General features: G+C 38.7%; 5 protein-coding genes, 1 non-coding gene and 4 pseudogenes across 8 annotated transcripts; 4 read left to right on the top strand and 6 right to left on the bottom strand.

Annotated features, from left to right (window-relative positions):
* Window positions 1–193: 193 nt before the first annotated feature.
* LOC108822531 (oxygen-evolving enhancer protein 2, chloroplastic) lies at window positions 194–1,426 on the bottom strand. Its single transcript, XM_018595641.2, has 4 exons — window positions 1,109–1,426; window positions 773–1,005; window positions 639–689; window positions 194–553 (listed from the first exon to the last, which is right to left on the bottom strand). The coding sequence occupies exons 1-4, from the start codon at window positions 1,350–1,352 to the stop codon at window positions 293–295; spliced, it is 789 nt and encodes a 262-aa protein (XP_018451143.1). The 5' UTR covers window positions 1,353–1,426; the 3' UTR covers window positions 194–292.
* Window positions 1,427–1,749: 323 nt separating this feature from the next.
* On the top strand, window positions 1,750–4,572 carry LOC130498847 (protein JASON-like; annotated as a pseudogene).
* A 359-nt stretch (window positions 4,573–4,931) lies between these two features.
* TRNAA-AGC (transfer RNA alanine (anticodon AGC)) lies at window positions 4,932–5,004 on the bottom strand. Its single transcript has one exon. It is a non-coding gene; the product is annotated as a tRNA-Ala (tRNA).
* Window positions 5,005–5,182: 178 nt separating this feature from the next.
* Window positions 5,183–8,890, bottom strand: LOC130498612 (rRNA (cytosine-C(5))-methyltransferase NOP2C-like). The gene is made up of 12 exons (XM_056992113.1): window positions 8,633–8,890; window positions 8,262–8,553; window positions 7,940–8,090; window positions 7,617–7,754; window positions 7,434–7,496; window positions 7,176–7,297; window positions 6,766–6,976; window positions 6,289–6,500; window positions 5,909–6,009; window positions 5,678–5,759; window positions 5,509–5,570; window positions 5,183–5,404 (listed from the first exon to the last, which is right to left on the bottom strand). Exons 1-12 carry the CDS (start codon window positions 8,866–8,868, stop codon window positions 5,293–5,295), a joined length of 1,782 nt encoding a protein of 593 aa, XP_056848093.1. The 5' UTR covers window positions 8,869–8,890; the 3' UTR covers window positions 5,183–5,292.
* Window positions 8,891–9,387: 497 nt separating this feature from the next.
* LOC130494693 (3-hydroxyisobutyryl-CoA hydrolase-like protein 5) lies at window positions 9,388–12,647 on the top strand. The gene is given in 17 exon segments (XM_056992764.1): window positions 9,388–9,493; window positions 9,901–9,945; window positions 10,054–10,137; window positions 10,242–10,310; window positions 10,405–10,468; window positions 10,547–10,620; window positions 10,703–10,786; window positions 10,866–10,950; window positions 11,033–11,094; window positions 11,096–11,119; window positions 11,247–11,368; window positions 11,451–11,511; window positions 11,610–11,708; window positions 11,820–11,921; window positions 12,032–12,073; window positions 12,155–12,261; window positions 12,374–12,647. Coding segments are annotated over 17 exon segments (1,221 nt in total). The 5' UTR covers window positions 9,388–9,433; the 3' UTR covers window positions 12,411–12,647.
* On the bottom strand, window positions 11,984–17,023 carry LOC108820594 (probable sugar phosphate/phosphate translocator At1g06470). Of its 3 annotated transcripts, none has more exons than XM_056992761.1 (13): window positions 16,830–17,022; window positions 15,725–16,275; window positions 15,469–15,638; window positions 15,218–15,303; window positions 15,059–15,108; window positions 14,737–14,804; window positions 14,504–14,604; window positions 14,369–14,381; window positions 14,091–14,275; window positions 13,925–14,011; window positions 13,386–13,480; window positions 13,096–13,251; window positions 11,984–12,242 (listed from the first exon to the last, which is right to left on the bottom strand). In XM_056992761.1, exons 2-12 carry the CDS (start codon window positions 15,988–15,990, stop codon window positions 13,134–13,136), a joined length of 1,239 nt encoding a protein of 412 aa, XP_056848741.1. In that variant the 5' UTR covers window positions 15,991–16,275; window positions 16,830–17,022; the 3' UTR covers window positions 11,984–12,242; window positions 13,096–13,133. The 3 variants fall into 3 exon arrangements, with proteins under 3 accessions (XP_056848741.1, XP_056848742.1, XP_056848743.1); XM_056992762.1 differs by having other exon boundaries at window positions 16,834–17,022; XM_056992763.1 differs by lacking the exon at window positions 11,984–12,242 and adding an exon at window positions 12,940–12,999 and having other exon boundaries at window positions 16,830–17,023.
* Window positions 17,024–18,350: 1,327 nt separating this feature from the next.
* LOC130498574 (uncharacterized) lies at window positions 18,351–20,496 on the top strand. Its single transcript, XM_056992044.1, has 7 exons — window positions 18,351–18,514; window positions 18,778–18,891; window positions 18,974–19,102; window positions 19,188–19,401; window positions 19,648–19,762; window positions 19,864–20,028; window positions 20,224–20,496. The coding sequence occupies exons 1-7, from the start codon at window positions 18,407–18,409 to the stop codon at window positions 20,258–20,260; spliced, it is 882 nt and encodes a 293-aa protein (XP_056848024.1). The 5' UTR covers window positions 18,351–18,406; the 3' UTR covers window positions 20,261–20,496.
* A 320-nt stretch (window positions 20,497–20,816) lies between these two features.
* LOC130498753 (ATP-dependent zinc metalloprotease FTSH 8, chloroplastic-like) lies at window positions 20,817–23,918 on the top strand (annotated as a pseudogene).
* Window positions 23,919–24,389: 471 nt separating this feature from the next.
* Window positions 24,390–25,545, bottom strand: LOC130498752 (probable alpha,alpha-trehalose-phosphate synthase [UDP-forming] 7; annotated as a pseudogene).
* A 37-nt stretch (window positions 25,546–25,582) lies between these two features.
* LOC130498750 (probable sugar phosphate/phosphate translocator At1g06470) overlaps window positions 25,583–25,729 on the bottom strand; it is a 3,338-nt pseudogene continuing 3,191 nt past the window's right edge.

The raw sequence follows: 25,729 nt of genomic DNA, 5'->3' as shown, positions 1-25,729 counted from the left end.
AGAGAGGTTACAGTCTGTTGAACTAGTAAAACCACTTCATTCACACCTCTAAGTTGTATCAGCTTCAAAGATACTTTCTTCAAAGAATTAGTCTATAGCTTTTTCTTGAGTCAGTGTCCTTAGTTTGAGCAATCATTTTAGAAACAAGCATATATCGAATATAATTTCAAAAAGCATGGAAAACGAGAGTCAGTTCTCAAAAGCTAAGTTTTCATTTTCCATTTTTTTACAAGAGGCAAATGAAGATAACAAGCAAGCAGAGCATATAGTTCATCTGTTGTGCTGCTTTTATTTAAGCAACACTGAAAGAAGTGGCTGCTTTCTCGACGAATTTATTGGCTCCCTTGAACCACCTCTTGTCTCCAGCTTGTGCTTTGCAGATATAAAGCTTGCCTCCATTCACAGTAGCTGTGATCAGCTGATGCTTACCACCTTCGTCTCCATCGGCTGTTCTCGTCAACACAGACAAGTAATAGTATGGTTTCCCACCAACTTCCTGAATATTCGTCTCCAGAATGTTTGCTGTTGCCACTGCATTGTTGTCAAACCCTCCCTGCAATAAACATCACACAATGGTGATTGTTACCTATTATAACCTTTGATTCATTTGTCATATTCTATTCTCTTATTAGCATTACCTCAGAGGCAGTCTCACCGAAGTAAGCTTGTTTCCCTAGAAGGTAATTGACCTGCAAGAAAAGATCCAAAGAGGAGTTGATTCAATCATTCAAAATCTCACAATTTCATTTGATATTTATGTGAGTAAAAAGACCTGAGAGAGGAACTCTTCAGGAGAACCGTAATCAGTGATGGACTTCTTGTCGGTAGGAGTGACCATGACATTGAGATTGCTAGTAGCGTCGAAGTTGTCTTCATACCTAAGGACTTGTCCTGGATACTCAACCTCTCTGCTTGGGTTCCACTTAGCTGGCACCTGCACTTGGAATCCGTCTCCACTGTACGCCGTGAAGTCTGTGTTTTGCTTTGGCTTCCCAAACACATTTGCTGCACAAAAAACCAAAACCAAAACCAAAACCAAAACCAAAGATTTTAGTTTTTTTTTTTCAAGTCTGAAAATGAAAATGATCCTTTAGGTTGTTTCCTTTACCAGCTTCACCGTAGGCAGCATCGGCTGGAGACACTTTGGAACCAACCGCAGCGGCGCCGACGAGGAGTGTGAGAGCGAGACGGCGAGAGACGGCGGAGGTATCGTTTTCGTGAGTCTGTTGTGCTTTACACACTAGTTTAGAGAGTGACACGTAGCGCTGGGATGATGAGGAAGGTGATGATGATCTCGCGGCGGAGGAGGCTAGTGCGCTTTGATGTAGGAAACACGCGCTGCTGTACGCCATCTTCTCTGTCTCTTAAGCTCTGTGTTTGGTTGAAGTTATTATGATGAGAGTGTGTGTGTGTTTTGAGGATCGTGGAGTTTGATAATGTATGGAGATTGAAACCAAGAGTGAAAGATGATTGGTTGGTTTTTGGATATTAGATGTCCCAGATAAGGTTGTTGAGGTCTTGTAACGCGCCACGTGTCAGATACAGTATGTTCTTGTCCCACCACGTCAGATTATTCATAAGCGAGTCAACTTCTTAAAACACGAAATCTGGGCCTTTTGGGCCCATTTACTCTGGATGGCCCATAACGGAAATACGCTCATCGACACGTGGGAAAAGTCGAATCGGGTAACTAATCTTTTCTACGCGCGCCTGTGAGATTACGTTCTATTTTGGGATCGGATACACCCACACGCACCTGATTAACTCCCTCGCAACCCTTTTGGTTTTTCAAATTTCGAAAAACGGCTTACAGTCTTTCCTTTTTCTATCTCATTTTCTACGTGTTTCTCGGGAAAATCTCTCTCTCTCTCTCTCTCTCGCTCACTGATTACATGAGACGCCTGTTGATGAAGCGGAACCTAAGTCTATTGTGCAGATCGGCGCTCAGATTCATCGACGTTTCAGCTTGCAGAGTGATGGCTTGTTTTCTCGACTGCTTCCGCGGAAGAGACGACCACCGATCTACTAGTAATCTCGTCTCTCGCTCTTCACTCGCCAATTCCAGAGTAATTCTCTCGTTTCTCTGGCTATTCGCATCTTTTATTTGCATGATCGTGCTCGTTTTGGTGTTAATCTAGCTGACACAATGATCGCTGATGAGAAATATAACATTCACGGATAGCTCACAGTGTTCAATTTGATTGCTGAGCTGGTTTGTGTATGATCCCAAGATCTGGCCCTCGTTTATTTGCTCCTCTTGACCAAAATCATATCGATATGAGTATATATGACTCATAAATTCATTTACTAACATCTTTTCTTTCATAAATATCTTCAGAGAGGTGATCAGGAATCGCAGAGTCATTTGTCTGCTTTGTTTCGATCTGAAGGTTAATCTCTTTTCTCGATGTGTTTATTATCAGCTTTGTTTCCGTGAAGTTCGTGCTGATGTAAGGGTGGTGTTGTTCTTGATTTTTAGAGGAGGCAGCTTCTTCGCCTTGCCTTGGCAAAGAAAGATTTGATTTGGATTCGATACATATTGACAAAGGCCTACGAGATGAGGTATGATTATATTAGAAGCAGTGAAGGCAGTATTTTGATCCGTGCTCATCTTAAGTACTGAGAAGATAGGTGTATATGCTTTTTGTGACTACAGATTCTATATGTCTTCTTACATCAGTGTTTGCAATTAGTTTAGTTTCTTATGACACTGCAGAGGGATTGTATCTCAGAAACAGTAATTTGTTGTGATAGTTCAGAAAACCTTTTCTCTGCATATATCAATAGAAACTGATTTGTCTATTCCTTCAACAGTTCATGCTGAGTATCTAACCATCTGTTTTTACTTGTGGAATCCTAGGCGTGTTTTCTTAAAGCTTGTGGCACTATACCGGAGACGCCTATTGAAATTAGGAAAGCGTCCCAAAAACAACTCAGTAGTCATCAACATTCTGGAACTTCTTATTTCCACTCATGGATTTCCAGTAGCTCTGCGCTAGGCTTTCATTTGGACGAATCACCAACTCCCTTGAAAGCAGCTTGTGAAGAGGTGGGAGGGTCATCAAGTTCTTCAGAGCAAACACCAAGCAGGTAGGGCATTAGAGTTTTGACTTTTGTTTAATTAAACAGGCATTTTGCCTTCTTACGTTATGCTTAAAAGTATTGGCATGGTTTCTTTATAACTAGCGTGGTTTCTTTGTGAACATTATGCTCGCATCTTACTAAAGAGGTTCAACACATATTTCGAACTCACACTATTCCTTTTCATATTAGCTGTGTAATCGATGAAGGGGACACTGCGAGGATCTCATCTACTTCTAGTGATGCTGATGAAGTAGAAAGCATCGGCACTGCGTTCAAGAGTGAGATAGATAGATCTAGCAGGCCAATGCTCACAGCTGGAAAGACAAAGTCGGTGCGGTTTGAATGTGATCTTGATCAATCTCAGTCTTCTAACTCTTCTGAGAATAGCAGTTCAAGAAAACCGGAGATGGGTGGCAAAAGTACACTGACCACGCCTAATCCAACTCCATTGAAGCTATCAGATGAGATGCAAACTCCTGGAACCGTATATCCAGCAAATATGGAGTCAGCAGGAAGGGGAAGGCCTAGAATCAGGTCACAGTTTGTGCATCCGGTGTCCAGTCTAATGGAAGACGCATCCTTATATAATGTCCATGATGATTCATATGGGAGCCTAGAACAAGCTAACTCGCAGGTTTACAAAGAGCACACAGAGGGTGAAACTCCCACTTCAGCAACTTATGGGGAAGAAAGATGACATGAGAAACTGTCCAAGTTTGAGGCATCTCCTTGGCTAGACCCTATCAACGAAGACAGTAAAGAAAATATCGAAGTTTTAAACGACAGGACACCTGGAGTCAATGCCATAACTCCAGGTGACAGGCCAATCATTGGATTGGTGGCTGCTCACTGGAATGAGAATGTGCAAACTGAGATTTCACCCAAATGGTGGGATGGGAATGGGATCCCGAATTCCACAACCAAATACAAGGAGGTAATTCTGCTTTCTTGGCTCTTTCGCTTCCTATAATATTCAGAAACTATATATAATTGAGTTGTTTTTCGTTCTTCTTACCTTACTCAGGATCAGAAAGTGAGTTGGCATGCAACACCATTCGAGGTGAGACTGGAGAAGGCACTCTCGGAAGAAGGTGGTCTGAGTTTATTCCCTCGAAGGTATTATTAACCGTAAAACTAAAATATCTAGTGAAACTAGCCTAGGAGAAGCGATGAAATCTATATAAGCCGTCTATCAATGTGTGATGCAGGAACCTTGAAGTGATGGAGGAGGATGAAGAAGACTCGGACATATCGCAGCTGCAGCATTCAGTGCAACCAAACTCAGTAGTTTCGTTCTGAAACTCTGCTCTCGTACAGAAGAGTGTTACGTTACTTACAGATGGCAATGAAGATACTCTCATTTCCATCTTTTATGGAACTTTATAATAAATTAAGAGTAAAAAAAGCATAAACAGTGGTGTGTTTGTGAACCTTTTGGGAATTCTCTCCCCAGGCAGTCGGCATTATGATATATTTTTTCTCGAGTAATTTTAATCTGCAAATCTAGATATATTACATATATATATATATATTTATGTCTGCGTATGGGTTAGAAAGTTGTAGTTCGCATTTTAAAATTTAGCAAAGAGGTTCCATCTTCCATGGGCATTGAAGTAAGCAGAGTAGGGTTTTCTTCAGACACACGCTATCTAATGGGTCCGTACATTCTATGATTTGGTCTCACACCGATGGTCATGATGGAGACTTGACCTCGTGTATGGAAAAAAAATTATTCACGGAAACTTAAAACGATCATGCAAGTAGTACATTCCATCTGGGTGAAACGCATGAAACAGATAAACAGGCGGCTAATAAAAAGGTAGCAACATAAAATAAGAGGGAAAAAATGGAGATGCGGGGTATCGATCCCCGTACCTCTCGCATGCTAAGCGAGCGCTCTACCATCTGAGCTACATCCCCGATGACAATGTCGATAAGGTTATCCTACATTCTAATATTTTCACTTCTGACCTCTTATGTAAGATACTCTTAACCAGACGACCGTCTGTACCATCCCATCTTCAACCGGCACAATTGCCCCCGGTTCTCAAGTCTCTGAGAGTAAAGAGTGAGATGTTTTTTTTTTTGAAAAAAATGATGATGATTGATGATAATTATGTTGTTAGTTTCAAAAATATGATTACAAAAATGTATCAAAGTATAAACTACAATCTTTTTGTTGTATCAGAAATCAGCATTTTGAGATCTTTAATCCTTGGGGCCGACGCTGAACTTAGCTATAAAGAAGCCGATGGTATCGAGCTCAGATGACGGGTCGAACTTCTGAACCATTTCTTCTTCACCCGGTTTCAACAACTCCCTGCAAAACGTTAAGAATCAGAGCCCATATCTTAATACCATCAATGTTTAAAATTTTGGTTTTGTTGAATATAATCACTCTCGTCAGTATAGATATATACTTACTCGACGTATCCATCAGGGAATTCACATCGACCAATTAGACCAGGGCCTCCAATCCTAGGATGCTGCAACAAGACACGAAGATTCATTAGGACAAAAAAACAAAATCCCAATGCAATGTTTTCCCAAGAACTCGAAAAGTTTCTTACAAAAGGGTATTTTAGATTCAAACCTGTGGTGCTAAAGAAAGAAATTTGTATTTATCCAGAGCATAGCGAACCACGGCCTCGTTCTCGCTAGGGTTAATTGTGCATCTGGCAAAAATGTCAAAACAAATCATCCACATGTAAGTTTATATAGTTAAACTCTGTGTCACTGCGGACGTGTCTCATTTTATGTTGTTAAGCCTCATCTGCACAGCTTTGATAACGCAAAAACTCAGAACTAATGAGCGCATACTTACGTTGAGTATACAAGAACTCCACCAACACGAACCAATTGAACAGCTTGGTCCAACATTTTCCGCTGGTACCTTCCATGGTTTCTCAACGATATAACAGTCTCCTACAAAACATGACAATGACATATAAACATTCCACAAGTCACTCGCAACAATCTTTAAAAAGAAAAAAAAAAGAAAAGAAAAAGAGATTCTACTCGGAATTACTACAAACACTTCAATTTTTATGGTCTTCACTTATAACAATATTTATATTACTTCAAGAAGCTACTACGAAATATTATTACCGTCACATACAAGTGATAAAGCTAAAGGCTATCCACATTTTGACACAAATACTAGAATGTGTTCACATTATTATCGCAAATCTGAATTGATCTTACCAGTCCAGCGAAAAGACGAGGTCTCAAACCAAGAGCAGAACAAGGAGCATCTAGTAGGACTCTATCAAAGCTATTAGGCGGGAAACCTTGTGATTTTCCAGCCCGTCCACCTTGGCTTTGAGTTCTTCCGCGACCATTTCTCAGCCTTTCCTTATTCTTCCTGATTTCGGCTTGGCTAACATTATCTCCTCCATTTGGCTGTTCAGTGCTGGCTAAAATATGGATATGATAATGAGAAGATCAGGATTCATCATGGTTTTTAAGACTACGGGAACCAGTTCAGTAATGTACTGTATATGTATGATGTAGAGTGATGATAACTAAGGTCCTTTCCGCAAACGGGACAGAGCAATGCAAACATGGCAAGTTTATTGATGTACTTTCACCTAGCAAACACAGAGGCTAACATTTCGAAGCAAACAACTAAACTAAGCAAACACTATAAGAGGGAGAGAGATAGTATCTTAAATTCCTCACATGATTTTTCAGCCTCTGATCTTCCAGATGCCATTTCTTCGTTTGATGATAATGCGGAATGGCTGGTCACAGAACCAATATTGTCACCGTTAGCTAATGTTGTTGAATCACTGAGTGCGTTTGGAAGACAAACAGATTTCAGCGCATCCAGTTTGCATGTTGTTATGCAACTTAAGCCCATCTCAGCAGACAATTTCTGGACATCCAGCACCTACATTTCCAAAAGAAAATAAACATGCTAATTAGAGCAGGTAATTTGCAATACCAATAACAATACCCTTTTGTTTTAGTATTTTTAGCATTCGATGTAAACATGTCTACGAGCGTGTAAACAACAATCTGTTTCAATAAACATTACGTGATTATGTGACGCATTTAAAAGGTTGTTGCTATGTAAGAAGAAACTGTACTTTGTTATGAGATCTATCTGCAGCCACTATCTCTCCCTCATCATTCATAAGTATAGCAATTGCAGTAGTCTTCCCTCCCGGTGCTGCACACATGTCCAATATTCTCTCCCCTTTCTGAGGATCTGGGAAGCCAAGACAAAAATTTAGCATAAAACTTCCTCAACCATATATCCCACCGGCAGTTTCATGTATATCTATCTACTATACTTGAACTATGAAGGTATAGGCACGGCATAGACCGAAAATAAGTTCACGTACCAAGAGCGTGAGCAGCAACAATACTTGGCAAGTTTTGAAGAAATATTTCCCCCTCGAGGACATCTAAGGATCCAAAAACGACAATGTGAGACCAAAACCTCATGATGAAATAAGATACTGAGAGTTATAAACTGTAGTAAGCTGAAGTAGAAAGAAAGCTTAAGGCAAAAAGAAGAAGCATACTATAAAAAGAAGGCAATCTAAAAACTCTATTGCTCAAATCCACCGCAACTCCATGAGGAACACGAAACATGCCAGCCCGTGACAGCATAGTCGTTCCCATGCCGATATATAGTCCACTGCGTTCACAATAGAAAGGATCTACAATAACACTACCGCACATGTCAAACTATTTTAAGTTCAAAATATTTTCAAAAATTCGTTTGTTGGCAACCCTAAAGCTTATAAAACAAATAACAACCATGGATAAAAGCACTTTCTTGTCTGTCTTGGGCAAACCATATGATATATGATCAAATCAAAAGGGAATAATTATGATTTCTTGCCTGATGGTAGACCCTGAAGAGTGGTCCCACGAGTCATATTAACACTCCAGTCACCTTCGTCATCACCAGGTTGTTCCATAGCAACACAGACAGCAACTGCATCTCCTTTCTCAACATGAGCAGTACAAGCCAGCACACCTGGGACATAAACCTACAACAGAACCCATAAGAGAAAGATTAAGTTCTTTTTTTCTTTTCACAGTATAGCATTCCCAATGGCAATGCGTCTCACACAATCTCCAATCCAACGGCATAAGTATCATTTTGACCTATACCTAGCTTTAGCTTCTATACTATTTATTGAGAGAAAACAGAGTTGAACCTGAGCTCCTCTAAGAACAGCTTCAGCACACTTCCTGCTCACTAACACCTCCTTGGGAGGAGACTCAAGCCCAGATCCATACTCAATTCTATGCGGGCCTGAACCACGGACAAAAACGACATAGTCCAAACCAGGAATCTGACACTTGGAAATGGGACTGCTCCCATCTGATTGCACTAGCTTCAAGCTGCCATCCTCTGATTCGTTCAAGATCTTCGTGAGCTTTTCGATAACAGCTTCACTCGTTGTTTTAACTGTGTTCACTCGGATGCAGGAGTAGGAAGATGGACGCCTAACAAGGAGGAACAGTAATAATCAATTCGAAGCTATAAGGAGAAAAAAAAAAGAATGGTGAGAAGAATGTAAAGTACGTGAGAGCCTTTGAGATGCGAGCAAAGTGATCAGCTCCGTAAGCTTTGTTGAAGTAGTCTTCGACTTGAGGATCCCATCGCAACACTGGATCATAACAGTAACGCGACGAATCCGACGAAGGTTTCGTCTCCATCTGGTGAGAGAGAAGGCGAGTCTGAGAAGCAGAGGAGAAGATGGTCGTGGTGGCTCTGGGGAGGAAAGAGGGGTTTAGCAGCAGAACCCTCGCTTTCTTCATACGAGGTGGAGGTAGAGGCGGAGAGAGGTGGATGCTTTTTGTTTTAGCTTGAGAGTGAGCTTTAATGGCCGATGGGCCCAATTTTGGTAGGATTAGGCCCATTGAACGGTGACGTTGTTAATAAGATAGCCCAACAAGTGCAGTATGAGACTGTAATCAGTGATTAGTTGATTACTAATCACACTTTAACAAACAAAAAACAGTAATGATGAACACACTTAAAACGATTGTGAGTACTATTTCTTTTTGGTTTTTTTGGTAATTGTAAATTTGAAACTGTGACTACAAATGAAATGTTGTAAGTCCAATTTCTAAATTTTATGTCTATGAATCGATTAAAATTTATACATTTAAATTTTTTTTTTTGAAACTTTTTAAAATGTTTTTTTAATTCGTTGATTAAAAAAGAAAGTAAAAGTTTGCAGAGAAGGGTAGGTAGAAGAGGACTGAAAGGTTTCGATACAAGTCATTTCTTACCAAACCCTCCTTTTGATAATGATATGATGAGCTTCACCTGCCTTTTTTCCAATGTCCTACCAAAACATTCACAGTTTATATATTACATATGTTTCGCGTCAGAGCTCCATTGCTTACCAAACCCCCCTTTTGCTTCTCCTCTCTCAAGGTTTTTCCCCTTCTCTCTCTCTTTCTCTCTCATTTAGTTTCACACACTTTGCTTCTTTAATTTCGTGAGAGGCTCTAGGATTTGATTGTTGCATGTGTGTTTTTGCAACTTGTAACATGGGTTGATCAGAACAGTGTAGTTTTGTTTGAAAGGTTGTTAAAAAGTTCATATATGATCATAAAGTTCATCTGGTCTAATATAGTTTTGTGTTCTTGGTGGTAGAGGAATTTTTATTATTATTATTATTATTATTTAAAAGGTTGTTGCAAAGTTCTTAAGGTCTTGGGATTTGTTTGCATTGGGTATCTGAAGTTTTGTGGAATTTATTGCAAAAGTGTAATATCTGTCGTTTGAGATTTGTGTTTTTCATGTCTGGATCTTTCAACTTGATGGTCTTTATTGATCAGATACATAAGATGGCTCAAGAAGGTCGAAACATCATCGATGAGCAGGTAATAATAATCTCTCTCTGCCTTAGTCAACAATGTTGCGTGTGGTCTGTGTGTGTTCAATCGTAAACCATCATTACATCTTCTGGAAAATTTTGATATTTGTTATAGGTTGTTGTTGGAGAGGAGAAAGGTTCGGTGAGATTGGCTACACTAAACCGCCCTCGTCAGCTAAATGTCATCTCTTCTCAAGTGGTACATATATATATATATATATATATATATATATTAAGAACTTAGATCAAAACTTGATAAAATATCAAATATGAGACGCCTAATGGGAAAACTTTGTGACTCAGGTCCTCAAGCTTGCAGAATATCTTGAAACCTGGGAGAAGGATGACAAAACAAAGCTTATATTGATCAAGGTTTGATTTGTTTATCCTTTGGTCTGATAATGATTTTTGTTAAACTTACACAGACACTATGACTTGTTTCTGAACATGTAGCCTATATTTGCAGGGTGCAGGTAGAGCTTTCTCAGCCGGCGGTGATCTAAAGATGTTTTATGACGGCCGTGAATCAAGTAAGAGGCCTAGAGAAAACACACTGTTATCATCACTTCATCCTTAGAGAGTTTGTCATAACTTTGATGATGATACAGAGGATTCTTGCCTTGAGGTTGTTTACCGAATGTACTGGCTTTGCTACCATATCCACACATACAAGAAGACACAGGTGGAGTTCACTTAATTTTTTTTTTTTGTATGAACGTCTTCTCCTGAGGAGTATTAACTAACCAAAATAGAGTTGTGTATAGGTTTCTCTTGTAAATGGGATATCGATGGGTGGAGGTGCATCATTGATGGTCCCAATGAAGTTCTCTGTTGTGACAGAGAAAACTGTAAGTTTATGATTTTTAGTTTGCTTCATATTCTTGTTCATGTATAATCTGATTCAACTATTTTCTGTTATTTGATTAGGTTTTTGCAACTCCAGAAGCAAGCATTGGGTTTCACACCGATTGTGGGTTCTCTTACATTCATTCACGTCTTCCTGGTCATCTAGGTAACTTCTATAACCACTAAACTAATTTTTTTTTTTTAGTGCCAACTTATACGTTAGCTAATCTCCGATGTAACATTTGCAGGAGAATTCTTGGCTTTAACTGGGGCAAGATTGAATGGCAAAGAACTTGTAGCAATTGGCATGGGCAACACATTTTGTTCCTTCTGCTGTGAGTTCTCTTGCTTGAGATGCCTTCCTAGTTCCTACTCTTATAAACATCATCTGCAACCTTAGTAATAATGTTTTGAAACCTGTGATGAGTGGAAGGCTTTACGTTTATCTTTTCTCAATTTCAGAAACTGGCTGATCTGGAGGCAGGGCTTGTGGGTTTAGACTCTGGAGACATGGATGTAGTTCGGTCCACAATTGAAGAGTTCGCCGAGAAAGTAGACCTCGACAAAAACAGCATCCTTAACAAGTAAAACCTTTTTTTTTTCAATATTTATGTGTTATGTAATCACATGGACGTTGCTAACTTTGAGGTTATGGCTGATGTGCAGGCAGTCAATAATTGATGAGTGTTTCTCAAAAGAAAGTGTGAAGCAGATCATACAAGCATTTGTAAGTAGCATCTGATTTCCCCTTGAACATGAGTCATTCCCTGGACTATTCAGCAGGTATTGAATATATATATATATATATTTGTGGTCCTCTTACAGGAAGCTGAAGGGAGCAAAGAGGGAAATGAGTGGATAACTCCAATCATCAAAGGTCTCAAACGTTCATCTCCCACAGGGTTGAAAATAACCCTAAGATCGGTAAGTATTTACTTGTTACATGATTTTACTCTTTTTTATCATTTTCACCTTTGTGTATAAACTCTCTCTTGAAAATATTATGAGTCTTCTTTTATACTGTTTTTGTTACAGATTCGTGAAGGTAGGAAACAAACACTGAGTGATTGCCTCAAGAAGGAGTTTAGAATCACTGTGAATATTTTGAGGAGCATCATATCACCTGACGTGTATGAGGTAAAGAGCATATATTTCAAAAAATGTGACAATTTTTTTGGTTTTGCTTTTCAAGAAGACAGTAACAAGCATCATGTATGTTTATCTCTGATTGTGTAATAACGTTGCAGGGTATAAGAGCTCTGACCATAGACAAAGACAATTCTCCCAAGGTATGTTTTTACACTCTTAGAACTGAGATCAGCAATCTAACATACATACTAAGCAAACTTATATGGTTGGGTTTGGTGCAGTGGAATCCAGCGACGTTGGATGAGGTAGCTGAGGAGAAGATCAACTTGGTGTTTGAGCCCATGGAGGGTGATATTGAGCTTCTTATCCCTGAAACCGAAGCAAACAGGTCTGTGTTATATCTTTTGGGCTAATATAAACTTTCTTGCATTAAGATCTTCCTAAGAAACAATCCTTTTAATGTGTGCTTAAATATTTTGACCATTTGATGGCATTGATAGGTGGGAAGGCAAATACGAGACTTCAGGTTGTGCATGAGAGAGTACGATAGTAGAAGAGAAGAGATGATACTGTATGTTGTTTTCGTTCAACTGCCAAGACTTTATGCAAAACTCCGAAACTCCACCTAGTATTTACTGTATTATTTCCATAATGTGTTGTTGTCCATGCAGTGATGGTTTAATAAGGGTTGTTATGTCTGAACAAATTTATGTTTTCATGGTTGTTATTAGTGTCTAAAATACATATGATCATACTAAAGACTAAGCTCGAATATCTAAACCCCCAAACGTCTAAATCTGAAAATGGTCTAAAATACATAATTATCACTATGCAAATTATCAGTTGTAATCAAGTTGATGGTTATTACTATCTCTGATTGAGAAATCAGTTTGGTGTTTTTGGACATGAGATCTTGGCTTTTTATTTTGCCTTAACTCTCACTCAGATAGGTGGCGGATAACGTTTATAGCAAAAAGACAGGCTTTACTGGATCGAATATTATCGGTTGCTTACTACTTTATATGGATCAAATCTGAACAATCTCGAGTACCAATAGAATTACAAAAGCAAAAGAGTAGGAAAATTTTATTTAAACTCTTCAAAATGGCTTGTGTTCTTCTCATCTCTTTTGAAGGCAAGGAAACATCAAAATTTCTCAAGTGTTATAGTGTTTTCTCAAGGAAGATCCACATACAATGATGTCCCAATATAAACGAGTTACCTGAGAACGGTGTAAGGGCCAACACACAAAAATAATGCTTAGGGACCATTTTCTTGATCATCCGTCTCATCGAGTATCACATATTTTCCAGTTTGACTTGGAGCTTGTAGCTGCTTCTCATCTTCTGTTTTGTGCCCCTTTTGTAGTTTCTCATATCTGATAAGACATCAAACATATATACCATTTTTTCAATATTAATACTATTCATTTATATCAACAGATTAGATGTTTGATTACAGAAGTTCTTCAAAGTTCCTTACTCCAGAAGAAGGAGAAGAAGAGTTACTTACTTGTACCAGTTGAACAAACTGACACCAACCATGATGATCATCAGACCAAAACCTTTTAGCCATGTAAATTCGTCATGGAAGTAAAACACTGCAACCTGTACGCACCCAGTAGAAAAAAAAAACAATGAGGATCTTACATTGCAATTTGATGCAGCATTCATCAAATATTCAACAGTAGACACCAATACAACAGAAACTAGAGTTCTCTATCATTGGTCCCCCTTTTGTAAACAAGTATTAATCACAAGGCCCGAAATAAACTCATAAGATATGAGTTCATTTGACAGATATAAATACTAGGTGATCATCACAGCATGGTTTCAGTCAGATACAGTTCGGACTTTGTTGCTTAAGAATATATCCAGTTCAGAACTTACAATTTAAGCTTCACCAGTTAAGAGCATCCCTACGAATAAAAACTCACTGTAGCCTAATCTTATGAATATATATTTGGAAAGTACGGAAATGCTAGAGGTTATTATCACATCCGGAACATACTAACAAGCATAATCAGAAAAAGGTAAAAATGTAGTAAATACCACTATGGTGACCGCCTCTTTAACGACCCCCGCTATTGTGACGGTTACAGCACTAGTAACCGAAACAAGAATATACTCAGTTAAAACCTGAAACAAAATACTAACTAGTGAGCAAAAGCTAACGTGTTCATTCATAAATAACTATAAGTTGTTAGGAAATGCTTACCATGCAAAAAGCCAATGCTCCACCAAAAAGCATCAAGAAACAAGTTCGAGTAAAATGCGCTCCATTATCAAAGTATATGTTTTCTCTAAATTCACTCCATGGATCCAGAAGGAGAGAAAGAAGACCAGTCACTATAGCCATCACTGGTGCCACGTAACTCATAAATGTGAAGGGATTTTTCAGGCCTAGATAAAGAGAAGAAGTATAGATTAATTCATGAATTGTGACTTTTAAGAACTTAACAACGAAGACAAGAAAACACTAAGAGCAGAACTCACCATAGGTTTCTTTCTATACATCATGTTGTCATCAGGATGCACCAAAAAAATTGGAAAACAACAACCAAGTGTTAATACAGAAAGATCCGAGGTATAGTTTTAGAAGAGAATTAGAAACTGATTTGGATAAAATACCTGCAAAAGAACTTGGGTCATACACCAACGGAAACCGGACATGACAGCAGCGAGCATGACAAAAACGAAACCCCAAAACTCAAACTCTGTCTCCTTTGCAACTGGATGCAAATGAATACAAGTTAACAGTTTAGTTAGGAAAATTAGAACTAAGACATGTAGATGGATATTTGGCGAACAGGAAGAAAAAAATGGTTAACGTTGAAAGACGGGAGAATGCATCAAAAATGTACCTGATAACAGCACTCCTGCTGAGATAACTGAAATAATGCCAAAAAGCTTCAGGCTTGGAGACTCCAACCTTACAAGAGAAACCGTGTCAGAATAACACAACAAACAAAAATGATAGAATTTCTCCGTAATGAAAATGCAGCAAAAATTCAGTGTGATGTTTGAAAAAAAATTATCTGTAATGGAAGAATAATGTAAACGAAAGTAGTAGTAGTAGTATGTTTTAGTTCAAGCTATAGAGTCTACCATTGATAAATTTGTTAAGTACAGACCTTCAAGCATGGTTTAAATATCAAGATAAAAATATAGTTATAGATAAAGTACCTGAAGGCAAAAGCAAACAGAAGAAGAAATATTGGGGCTGCAGATTTGCACTGCAAATGAAAAATAATGTGAATTTCATTAGACAAGTCTAACCTTCTATCACCCACAAATTCCTAACAAGTTGCAAAGACCTCTACCATATCAAATTAAGCAACTAACCATTGTTGCAAAAGTAACCGATATGAAGACCAGTGACTCATTACTCAGATTTATATCCAAAGCAGTTGCAAGTGCTGTTGGTACAACTGTGAAAGGAAAGTCCATGTGGGTCATCAGTTCACAGAAATTCAAAATATTCAACTTCGAAAACTGAAACAAAAAAAAAACTAAATCCACGGAATGGATAAGGAAATGCTCATTAGCACTTAAAAGTAGAAAATGGAGTTCATGACATAGTTTAGTTAGTTTACCTCTAAGGAAATAGTCTCTCCATGATATGGCAACATCAGGTTGAAATCTTCCCGACCAATACCAAGTTATCATCTTTGATAAAACCGCTTGAATAGAAAAGTGAATGGTATTCATTAACAAGGGAGCAGGAAATTTCCCCAAATCATCTCCTAAGAGAGTTTTGTTGTACCTAGAAAAAAAGCCAACAACTTCAATGATAGATGTAAGGCAATAAAACAAGAGAAGGAGAAAGAGTAGTCGCAAAGACATACTTACAGAGTCAAAAATGTGCTGAAAGTATACCATACAAGTATAAAGAAGAGTGTTTTCAGAATGTCAGCGGGAGAGATGGCCTCTGTTGAGGCTTTAGGCAACGTTTCGAGGCTATCACCGGAACTGTAACCAACATCAAAACTGCTGGACTCCTTCCTGGATTCATTTTCAATATCAAAAGGCTCTAAAACCTCTTCTCTGTCTACATCTCCCTGACTGGATATAACCTCGACGGTGCTACTACCGCGTAGCTGTTTTCTTTGCTCCATCAATAATCTTAAACTCAACAGCCAACCTTTGTGGCTCCCATTCACAGACAACTCTGACAGAGCATGCGATCTAGTACACACAGCCTTTAATCACCCAACAGGGACTTCGAAAATTTTATCTTTGACCCAGTGGGCACTCACTATATATACAGATATGTTCTAATGATACAGTCTTCAACTCTCTCTATATGTCCCAGCAGATGAAGTGAATTCAAAGAAGGTATAAACCTCAGTTTTTGGTGAAAATATGAAATGAGGTTTCTCTGGAATCACTTGAAGTTTGACCTAAATTTCACAAACAGAAGCATAAGCAATCACAAGAGCCGCATTTTCAAACAAGGCAAGCTCCTAACACGCTGATGCAAAGATTCAAACACAGGATCTTCCAAACCAAACGAAAAGCCATGTTTTTTTTCCCTCAGAGTCAGATAAGAAGCAAAAGACTTTACAAAAAGATAATTTTTTTGAATACTTTGGCATATCAATAAGGGGACAAAATAAGTGAATAACTAGAGATGCCACATTAACGAAGAAGAAAGATAACAAGCTGCTGCTTCAAGTACAGATTAATATTAAGCAATAACGACATCAAGAAAGCTACTACGTCACTAGAATCTAGAAAAAACAAACAAATCTGAGTTTCGATTTAGCTCAATGAGATTTAAACTCTGACCAATTCCAAATCAGGGGAAAGCTCAATGATTCCGAGCTCAATAAAATTCAAGGCATTGATGAAAAGATAAATCCTCACAATCTGGATCAGGAATGAGCTAAAAAAAAAGAGGTCACAGATTCGAATCTCGCATAGAAGATGAAATTAGGAAGAGAGAGAGAGAGACCTACGAGGAGGGAGAGAAGTGGGGCGTGGTTGGATCTGATCGGAACGTAGGAGCTGCTTGTAGCTAAGCTTTGTGTGTTTTCAACTTTTGATTGATTTTTTTGTTGAGTCGCAACCGACGACGATGGTTGTTGGAGTTTGATGCATTTTTACGGAAACTATTACCGCTGCTCCGACTCTGTTATGACAATGCAACTTGCGTTACCTTTGCTGACAATATACTATTCTTGTCGATAAGAAACTTTATAATATATTTTTTTATAAATTTAATGGACTTCTAAAAGTATTATTCGTCTTTTAGAATTGAATGTACATTAATAGTTTTATAAATTAATAACACTATGGTAATTTATTAATTTATAAAATTATTAATTTACAAAACTTTATTTTTTTTAGATTTTACCAATTACAAATTAATCAGATTTAAAAAAAAATTTATAATATTATATTATTATTGGTATTTCATATAACTTAAGTGTTGTTTTAAATATAAATTTACTAAACACTATCAAAATATATTGAATTTAAGAAAAAACTGAGATGAACTATATTCTAAATATAAAAATAAATAATTTTTTTTGCTTATGTTTACATAAATTGTATATACAAATTACTAATTTATAATTTTAATAAGAATATATATTTTATATATGATTTTCTAAACTGTTATAAATTTATTATCTTATCGATTCATATCATATTTTAAAACAGATCTAATTTAGGATTAAAATTTATTAATTTATCGAATATTAATTTATAAAATTTATACGGTATAAAAAATTTTAGCTTGGTCTTGTTTGGATTTTTATTTTTGTTCTTTTGAGGTTTTTTATTCTGTTTGGAGTTTTCATACAAAACGAAATTTATCAGTTTAATTAGTGTGGCAAAGCATATAATTATAGGTTGCTTAATGGTTTGGTTTCAGGTCGTTTTGAGTAACAAACATTACAAGCAAAATATTAATTGCTTTCTTCCGTACAATCAGTATTGATTTTAGTTGAATTGTCATTCTGTCTAGCTAGTAGTATGATTGGATTAAATTTTTAAAAAAATAAAATTATCTGGCGAAAGTCCGAAATAACGTGTCATGGTCAGTCTGGTCATGGTAATATCCACATCTTTACTTATATTGAAGGTTGTATGCTTTACTGAATGACAATTCATCTGTACTATGATCACTTTTTTCTACGATACATAATGACACACGACAATAAGTCGTTCCCATATGTATGTATGTGAATGAGAGAGATCCATTATTTTGGTTGATTGATAAGTCGTTCCCATATGTATGTATGTGAATGAGAGAGATCCATTATTTTGGTTGATTGATACTTACTAGTCATAGAAATTTACCGCTGAGAGATTTCTTATTCACTGTATTTCTCAAAACGGGTCGTTGTCTTTGATGTCTAGTCTAATCAAATACCCACAGGCCCATCAAATCAATCCCCACAAGCCCACCACACTGAGAAGATATTTTCGAATGACGCGCGCAAAGTTAAAGCCACACACATTTATTTTTTCTCATCCTTTTGTTCACTCAGCTCATCCGAAAAAACCAGAGAGATAGAGAGAGATATGGAGCTCGATTCCATCACCGCTAGGCGCAGACTCGCTACCGTCGCCGCTCACTTCCCCTCAGCAACCAACGATCCCATCTCTGCGGCGCCGTCTCTCGTCCCCTTGGTAAGAATCTGGCGATTTTTTGGAATTAGGCTTTCTGGATATGCTTATCCTAGGGGGTTTTAGCTTTGTTGGACTCGTGAGGTGCTTTTATCTGATCTATGATCGGATGTAGAACGATCTCGATTCTCGATGTAGTAGTAGAACGATCTCGAGCCAACCACTGCTTTGCTGATTATGATTTTCTTTGATCTGCCTCAGATAGTTTGCTTTCGCTTCTTTCGTTTTTTGATTTATAAATTCTCTTTTTGTTTGTCATGCCTCAGAATTGTAGTAGCAGTTTGAACTCTGTCATCAGAAGTTGTGACAATAAAATCGCTTTTGCTCGGCAAGCATCTTCTGAACAAGGCTTCTTTATGAGGCAGGCTTCCCCTGACCAGGTACCCCAACTTCCCTTCTGATCTTTGTGAAGCTGAGATGCACATATAGTTTTGTTCACTCGTTTCTCTTGTCTTTGTTCAGTTTATACCTCAGTCTAGCGGCATCACTTTGAAGAACTCTGTCATTAGAAGAGGTGACAGCAGGCTCTATTTTTCTCGTCAAGCTTCTTCTGCACAGGGTCTTTTCATGAGGCAAGCTTCCACTGATGAGGTACCATATATAAAATCCTTCTTGTCTGGTGATTGAAATTGCAAATGATCCTATACTTTCTTTGAAAAGAAATTTAATTTTGCAGAGGACCATACCACAGGACGCTGCATCTACCAAGACGAATGGATTCCCTTCTTCTACAGAACAACCTTTGGTTTCCAGACCTGAGTACGCCTCGCCACATTTTTCCAAGCCCGCTGCAAAAGAAGACTTCTTTGTTTTGCCTGATTTGCTAAACCAGCCAAAGGAAAACTTGGAAAAGCCATATAACCCTGACCTTCCTAAGTTAGCCAATCCAGGTACGCATACAACTAAGCATAGGATACACTACTTTTTATCCTATAATCTGATACATTTCTGTAGAACTCAATGTTTTCTTATACTGCAAACACACAATTGTTCTATCTAATAACTAGCAAAAGTGTTTTGACATCGACCTGAATCTACTACAGCCAAAAATACAGACTCTAGCAACCCTACTTCAACCAAACACATTATTCATCGAAAAACATGGGAACTAATACAAGCATGCTTTCTTTTTGCAGGGACTGTCTGGTCTCCGAGTTTGAATGTTGCAGAATATGAGCATAACTATGTCGTGGCAGTAGAGCTACCAGGGGCCAGTATCAATGATATAAGAGTGGAGGTTGACAACATAAAGTAACTAAAACTCATCCTCACACATCTTTTCAATTTGTTCCCATCACACACACACACACACACTTGTATGCATTAGGTAACAAATCGTGCTACCACTGCAGCTTGACTGTGACAGGGAGACGCACAGCTGTCTGTCAAAAAGCTGATGCAGGCACCAAAGGTTCAATCTGTGGGTATCACAAGCAAGAAATACTACAAGGACCTTTCAAAGTTTCCTGGCCACTACCCAGCAACGTGAACAAGGATAACGTTTCTGCTGAATTTATGTAAGTAGAAACTGTACTTCTCTATAACCCAGCATTATGACTAGCTGTTTTAGCTAGTACACACCTCAAAAAGTAGTGCTTACAGATTCCAGTTTTAGTTCTTAGTACAAGTTACTAGCTTATATAAAGTTATCTAGAACTTGTCTAGTTTCATAGAGAGCACTAATACCAATTATATAATTGCATGTGGAGCAGGGATGGGCTTCTGAGAATAGTGATTCCAAAGCTTTGAGGGATCATTATACGTAAACGGTAAACAATATGTGTATAAAATAATGTTGTTTGTGTGGATGAAGAGAAAGAAAAGCAAAAACTGATGAGTGATATGTAAAATAGTATGGTGTTTATATATACAGACTGCAGACAGGCATGCTCAGTTAATAGAGTCAGCCATGTAAACAATCCATAAGTTTGTAAGAAAGAAAAATAACGTTTTTGATATTAATACAAAAAGCCAGAAAAATGAAATTCTCAATTCTATGATATGTATCTAGTAGTCCTAAAGCTGGAAAATTTGAATCTAGCATTATTGTCGTAGATAGCAGCATGTTGTTCCTGACCAACACTACAACGACATTGTATTTGTAGTTTCTTTAACTGCATAAGCGTTGAAGTATGACAAATTGTCAATACAAGATAACCTCTGGCGCTTCGGTGTTTTGCATGACTAATCCCGACCACAGAGATAAAGCTTTGACTAGAGAAAATTTGATCAGTCATTATTGTGTACTTTGGATGCTATGTCGGCAAAGATGTTATTAGACACTATCCAAACTCAATACGTTTTCTTTCTTTCTTTGGGATTTTGCCTTGTTGCGAAATGATGCATGGGGCCTTCCTTGTGCTACTAAAACTCTCTTCTTTTTGGTTAATTATACATGTTCTTGACTTCTAGAATAAAAATTATATCTCTGAGATGCATATTGTTCTTAACCTTTTATATAATTCAGTTCAATTTTACAAGATACTTTGTGTTTACTTAGAGATTAGATGGAAACAATAGATTTTCAGTCTTGAATATTTTTGTAATGATGGCAACAAAATATAATTTTTATTCTAAAAATATATATATATATTGTAATTGTTTCTATTTTATGCAAAATGAAACCAGCCACTTACAGGAAGACACGTAAGAAGTTGGGAAACCACATCTATTTTTCTTCAAAAAAATTCCAAGTCTTACTAGTTCTCTTCTGAAACCGAACACAATAATCGTCTTTCACATTAGCTTCTTCTTCTTCGTCTGTCGAATATCCACAGGTATGATTCTCTTCACTCATCTCCAGTAATCTCAAGCAGCTCTCTTCGGCTGTCTTTGCTCTGACTCTGTGTACTATAGCTAGTCCAATCTTGTCGATTCGAGTTTTTCTCTCTCTTAATTAACTTGTCAGAATTTTCTATCGAGTTTGGAGGGATATTGTGTGACACTTAATTAGTGTCTATTCTGATAGATTTTTATATCTGTTTCTATGCATCGCTAATGGTTACTCCATGTTGATTATACTGTTACTATAAACTTGCATGTTCAATTCAATCTGTTCTTCTTCCTTTGGATCTCGTGTTGTTTTTTCACTCCTTAGCTTGTAATCGTGTCTTAAACTGTTTTCACTGTTCTTATTGTTGAATTGATGTATAGTTTCAGATGGCTTCTTCATCGGCTTGTCTTCTCGGGAGCGGACTATCAACTAAACAAAGGTCTAAACAGTTTAGAATCTCCTCAACGTCTGCTTCAGTTAACAGGACATCAAAAGTTTACTGTTGTGAAGGCTACTTTGGATGTGAACAAACACCAAGCAAGAAGAGGTTTCTTTAAGCTTTTACTCGGAAACGCAGCAGCTGCTGGAGTGAGTTTGCTTGGAACTGAGAAAGCAAATGCAGCAGATGAACAAGAGGTTTCTTCGTCTAGGATGTCTTATTCTAGGTTCCTCGAGTATTTAGACAAAGGGAGAGTTAACAAAGTAGATTTGTATGAGAATGGGACTATAGCCATTGTAGAAGCTGTTTCTCCTGAGCTTGGTAATAGGATCCAGCGTGTACGCGTGCAGCTACCGGGGTTGAGTCAGGAGCTTCTCCAGAAGCTGAGGGCGAAGAATATCGATTCGCCAGCGCATAGTGATCAGGAAGACCAAGGCTCTCCTCCGTTGCTCACTTGATTGGGAACCTCGCTTTCCCTGTGATTCTCATTGGGTGGTTGTTTGTTCCTTCTCTCGAGACGGTCTTCCGGTGGAATGGGCGGTGGTCCTGGTGGTGGTCCAGGCTTCCCGCTTCAGATCGGTCAGTCCAAAGCCAAGTTCCAGATGGAGCCAAACACTGGTGTGACTTTCGACGACGTTGCTGGAGTTGATGAAGCCAAGCAGGATTTCATGGAAGTGGTGGAGTTTCTGAAGAAGCCTGAGAGGTTCACTGCGGTTGGTGCTCGGATCCCGAAAGGTGTCCTCCTCGTTGGTCCTCCTGGTACTGGTTAAAACTCTGTTAGCAAAGGCCATTGCTGGTGAAGCTGGTGTGCCTTTCTTCTCCATCTCTGGTTCTGAGTTGTTGAGATGTTTGTGGGTGTTGGTGCTTCGAGGGTCCGTGATCTTTTCAAAAAGGCCAAGGAGAATGCTCCGTGCATTGTCTTCGTGGACGAGATAGATGCTGTTGGTAGGCAGAGAGGGACTGGGATCGGTGGAGGGAATGATGAGAGAGAGCAGACGCTTAATCAGCTCTTGACTGAGATGGATGGGTTTGAGGGTAACACTGGTGTTATTTGGTTGCTGCAACCAACAGAGCTGATATTCTTGACTCCGCGTTGCTGATACGGGGCGGTTTTGACCGGCAGGTGTCGTTGACGTTCCTGACGTCAGGGAGAACAGATATACTCAAGTTCACTCAGGGAAAAAGAAGTTTGAGAATTGGTGTTTCGCTTGAAGTAATAGCTATGAGAACGCCTGGATTTAGCGGAGCTGATCTTGCAAACCTCTTGAACGAGGCGGCTATATTGGCTGGACGACGTGGAAAGACGGCGATATCATCGAAGGAGATTGATGACTCTATTGATAGAATTGTAGCTGGGTGGAAGGAACTGTCATGACAGATGGAAGAGCAAAAGCTTGGTTGCTTACCATGAAGTTGGCCATGCCGTCTGTGGGAGTAAGTCGAATCAGATCAGTACCATGTGCGTGTGCGTTATCTAGAGTTGATTCTTTTTATTTTGTTCTTGCAGAACATTGACTCCAGGACACGATTGCTGTTCAAAAGGTCACGTTGATACCAAGAGGACAAGCGAGAGGTTTGACTTGGTTCATTCCTCAGATGATCCAACTCTGATCTCAAAACAGCAAACTGTTTGCAAGAATTGTTGGTGGACTCGGTTGTAGAGCTGCTGAAGAAGTTTTCTTTGGTGAGGCTGAGGTGACAACTGGCGCAGTTGGTGACTTGCAACAGATCCACCGGTTGGCTAAGCAGGTATCTATCTATCTATCTATCTATCTATCTACACAGTCCCCGCTTTAAGTTTTCTTCTGTTAGCCATCATGATGTTATATTTTTTGCAGATGGTTACAACATATGATGTCTGAAATTGGACCATGGTCGCTAATGGACTCATCAGCTCAACGCGATGTCATAATGAGGATGATGCAAGAAACTCCATGTCTGAGAAGCTTGCAAATGACATCGATTCAGCGGTGAAGGCGCCTATCAGAGCAAAGCATACGAGATAGCTTTGGGACACATAAGGAACAATCGTGAAGCCATGGACAGATTGTGAAGTACTTCTCGAGAAAGAGACTATGTCAGCGATGAGTTCCGAGCAATCCTATCAGAATTTCGAAATTCCACCTGAGAACCGTGTTGCTTCTTCCTCATCGTCATCGTCAACATCAACACCAACACCAGCTTCTGTTGAGTAAAAGAGACCTTGTGTATATCCTAAAGATACTACTCCCATACTGTGTCAAGTATGTTTAGTTTGGAGTTATAGACGAACTCAGTATATATATAAAAGGAAAGTTTACTTAACAAAAACTCACAAGAGAAAGAAGCAAAAAGAAAAATGTATAATTAAAATCTCAAACAAATGATGTGTCCACGCAAGCTATCTTAAATCTTTGCCAAAACATTTTTTCACAGTTCCAATAACACCCGAATCCAACAAATTCATAGTTTCTCAAGATCATCCAATTACAATAACAAATAGGTAATAATATTAGAAGAAGAAAAAAAAAAGACAAAAATCAGGGGAATGCTGTTTTGCTTGTTACTTTCAACATCCTGCCAAAGAAGATTAACAAAGCTTCACATCACCACCATTTCTTTCTGAGCAAAATAGAACTGAAACTGAGATCATAAAGGACAAACCTTGCTAAGACTCGGTTTGGAAATCAAAGGGCTTCATCGAGTTCACGCATATTGAGTTTGCGCCTTGATGCTTCAGCTAGAGATTCAAGCATGCTTGTCACTTCCATAGTATCGTCCAAATAATATTTAGCCTTGCTTGCTTTTGCCCAACTGTGCATGCAAAGACGAGCGCATTGTCACAGAGCAATCTTTTCGACATGGCATTACCAATCGCTTCAAACATGTCCTCGTCGGATCTGTCATCTCCAATACATAGCACGAAATCAACTGGCTTTCCCTTTGTCATCCATTGATGAAATATCTTCTCTGCCACTGATCCTTTGCTCACTCCCTATATAAAAACATGAATTTGAGTGCCATGAAATAGAATACGAAAACCATCACATTAAACGAAATTCACTTACCTGAGGCTTGACTTCTACGATGTAGTGGCCGCTTTTGACTGCAACAGGCTCATTAGCTAAAACACTCTCTAAATGCTCCACATTTCCTTTGCTTGCAAAGAACCAAAGCCAGAATCCGCATCCCTATATTGCCAAACCAGAGCACTGTCTTAATTCTGATAAGAAGAGCCATCCGTTGCTTCAGTGTACTGTTTCATTACAGGTTCCACGATCTGCATCCAACCAAAATCACAGCTCTGACCACATGTTTCCCATTCTTTGTTCCCTGGCCACCTATGAATACAAAGGCAATGTTATTAACACTGAAGGAGAATACTTATAACTACTTTTTTAAAATAAAAAAAAAAAACAAGAGAAGGATTCTACTTTAAGAAGTATCCATGCTCAGCTGCAATTCCAATGTTTTCGCATGGAGAAAACCATTTGCCTAAGCTTCCCTTCTCTTCCGCTGACAATGAAAATCGAATTCTTTCTTGTCCTCACAAAGCTCATTCAAGAATTTAAGAACTTTCCTGGCTGGGAGCTTTATTGATGGAGTTCTGAGGCATCAAAGTGCCATCATAATCCAACAGTATCGCTCTGCTTTTCGCCCTTTTGTAGTCCGACACAATGCACGGTATTGAAAGCTTCTAAAGTTAGGATCCAAGGCCACAAACTCTGAAACCAAAACTGATCCCCATCCCCCACAACCTCTTCTTGAAATGGTCCCGCATATCCTCTCCAGGTCTTGCAGGAAACTCCTCGACCAAAACGCAACGTCGTGAGTACTAAACATCCGGAAGTGTTTCTCATGCCTGAGCTGTTTCTCGGGATCACGCATCGAGAGGGCCTCGTTTTAGAGGCTTCTCCCGTCGCTTCCACGTTCCACCGGGTTCCACCCTTATAGCCCCACTGTGAGCGAAGGAGAGCAATCCAATAAACTCAGACGCAACCAACATACTCTTCTTTGGACCATTAAA

Source organism: Raphanus sativus, chromosome 8 (assembly GCF_000801105.2).
Source record: "Raphanus sativus cultivar WK10039 chromosome 8, ASM80110v3, whole genome shotgun sequence".
Taxonomy (NCBI): Eukaryota; Viridiplantae; Streptophyta; class Magnoliopsida; order Brassicales; family Brassicaceae; genus Raphanus; species Raphanus sativus.
This window is presented reverse-complemented; position numbering and strand designations above follow the sequence as displayed.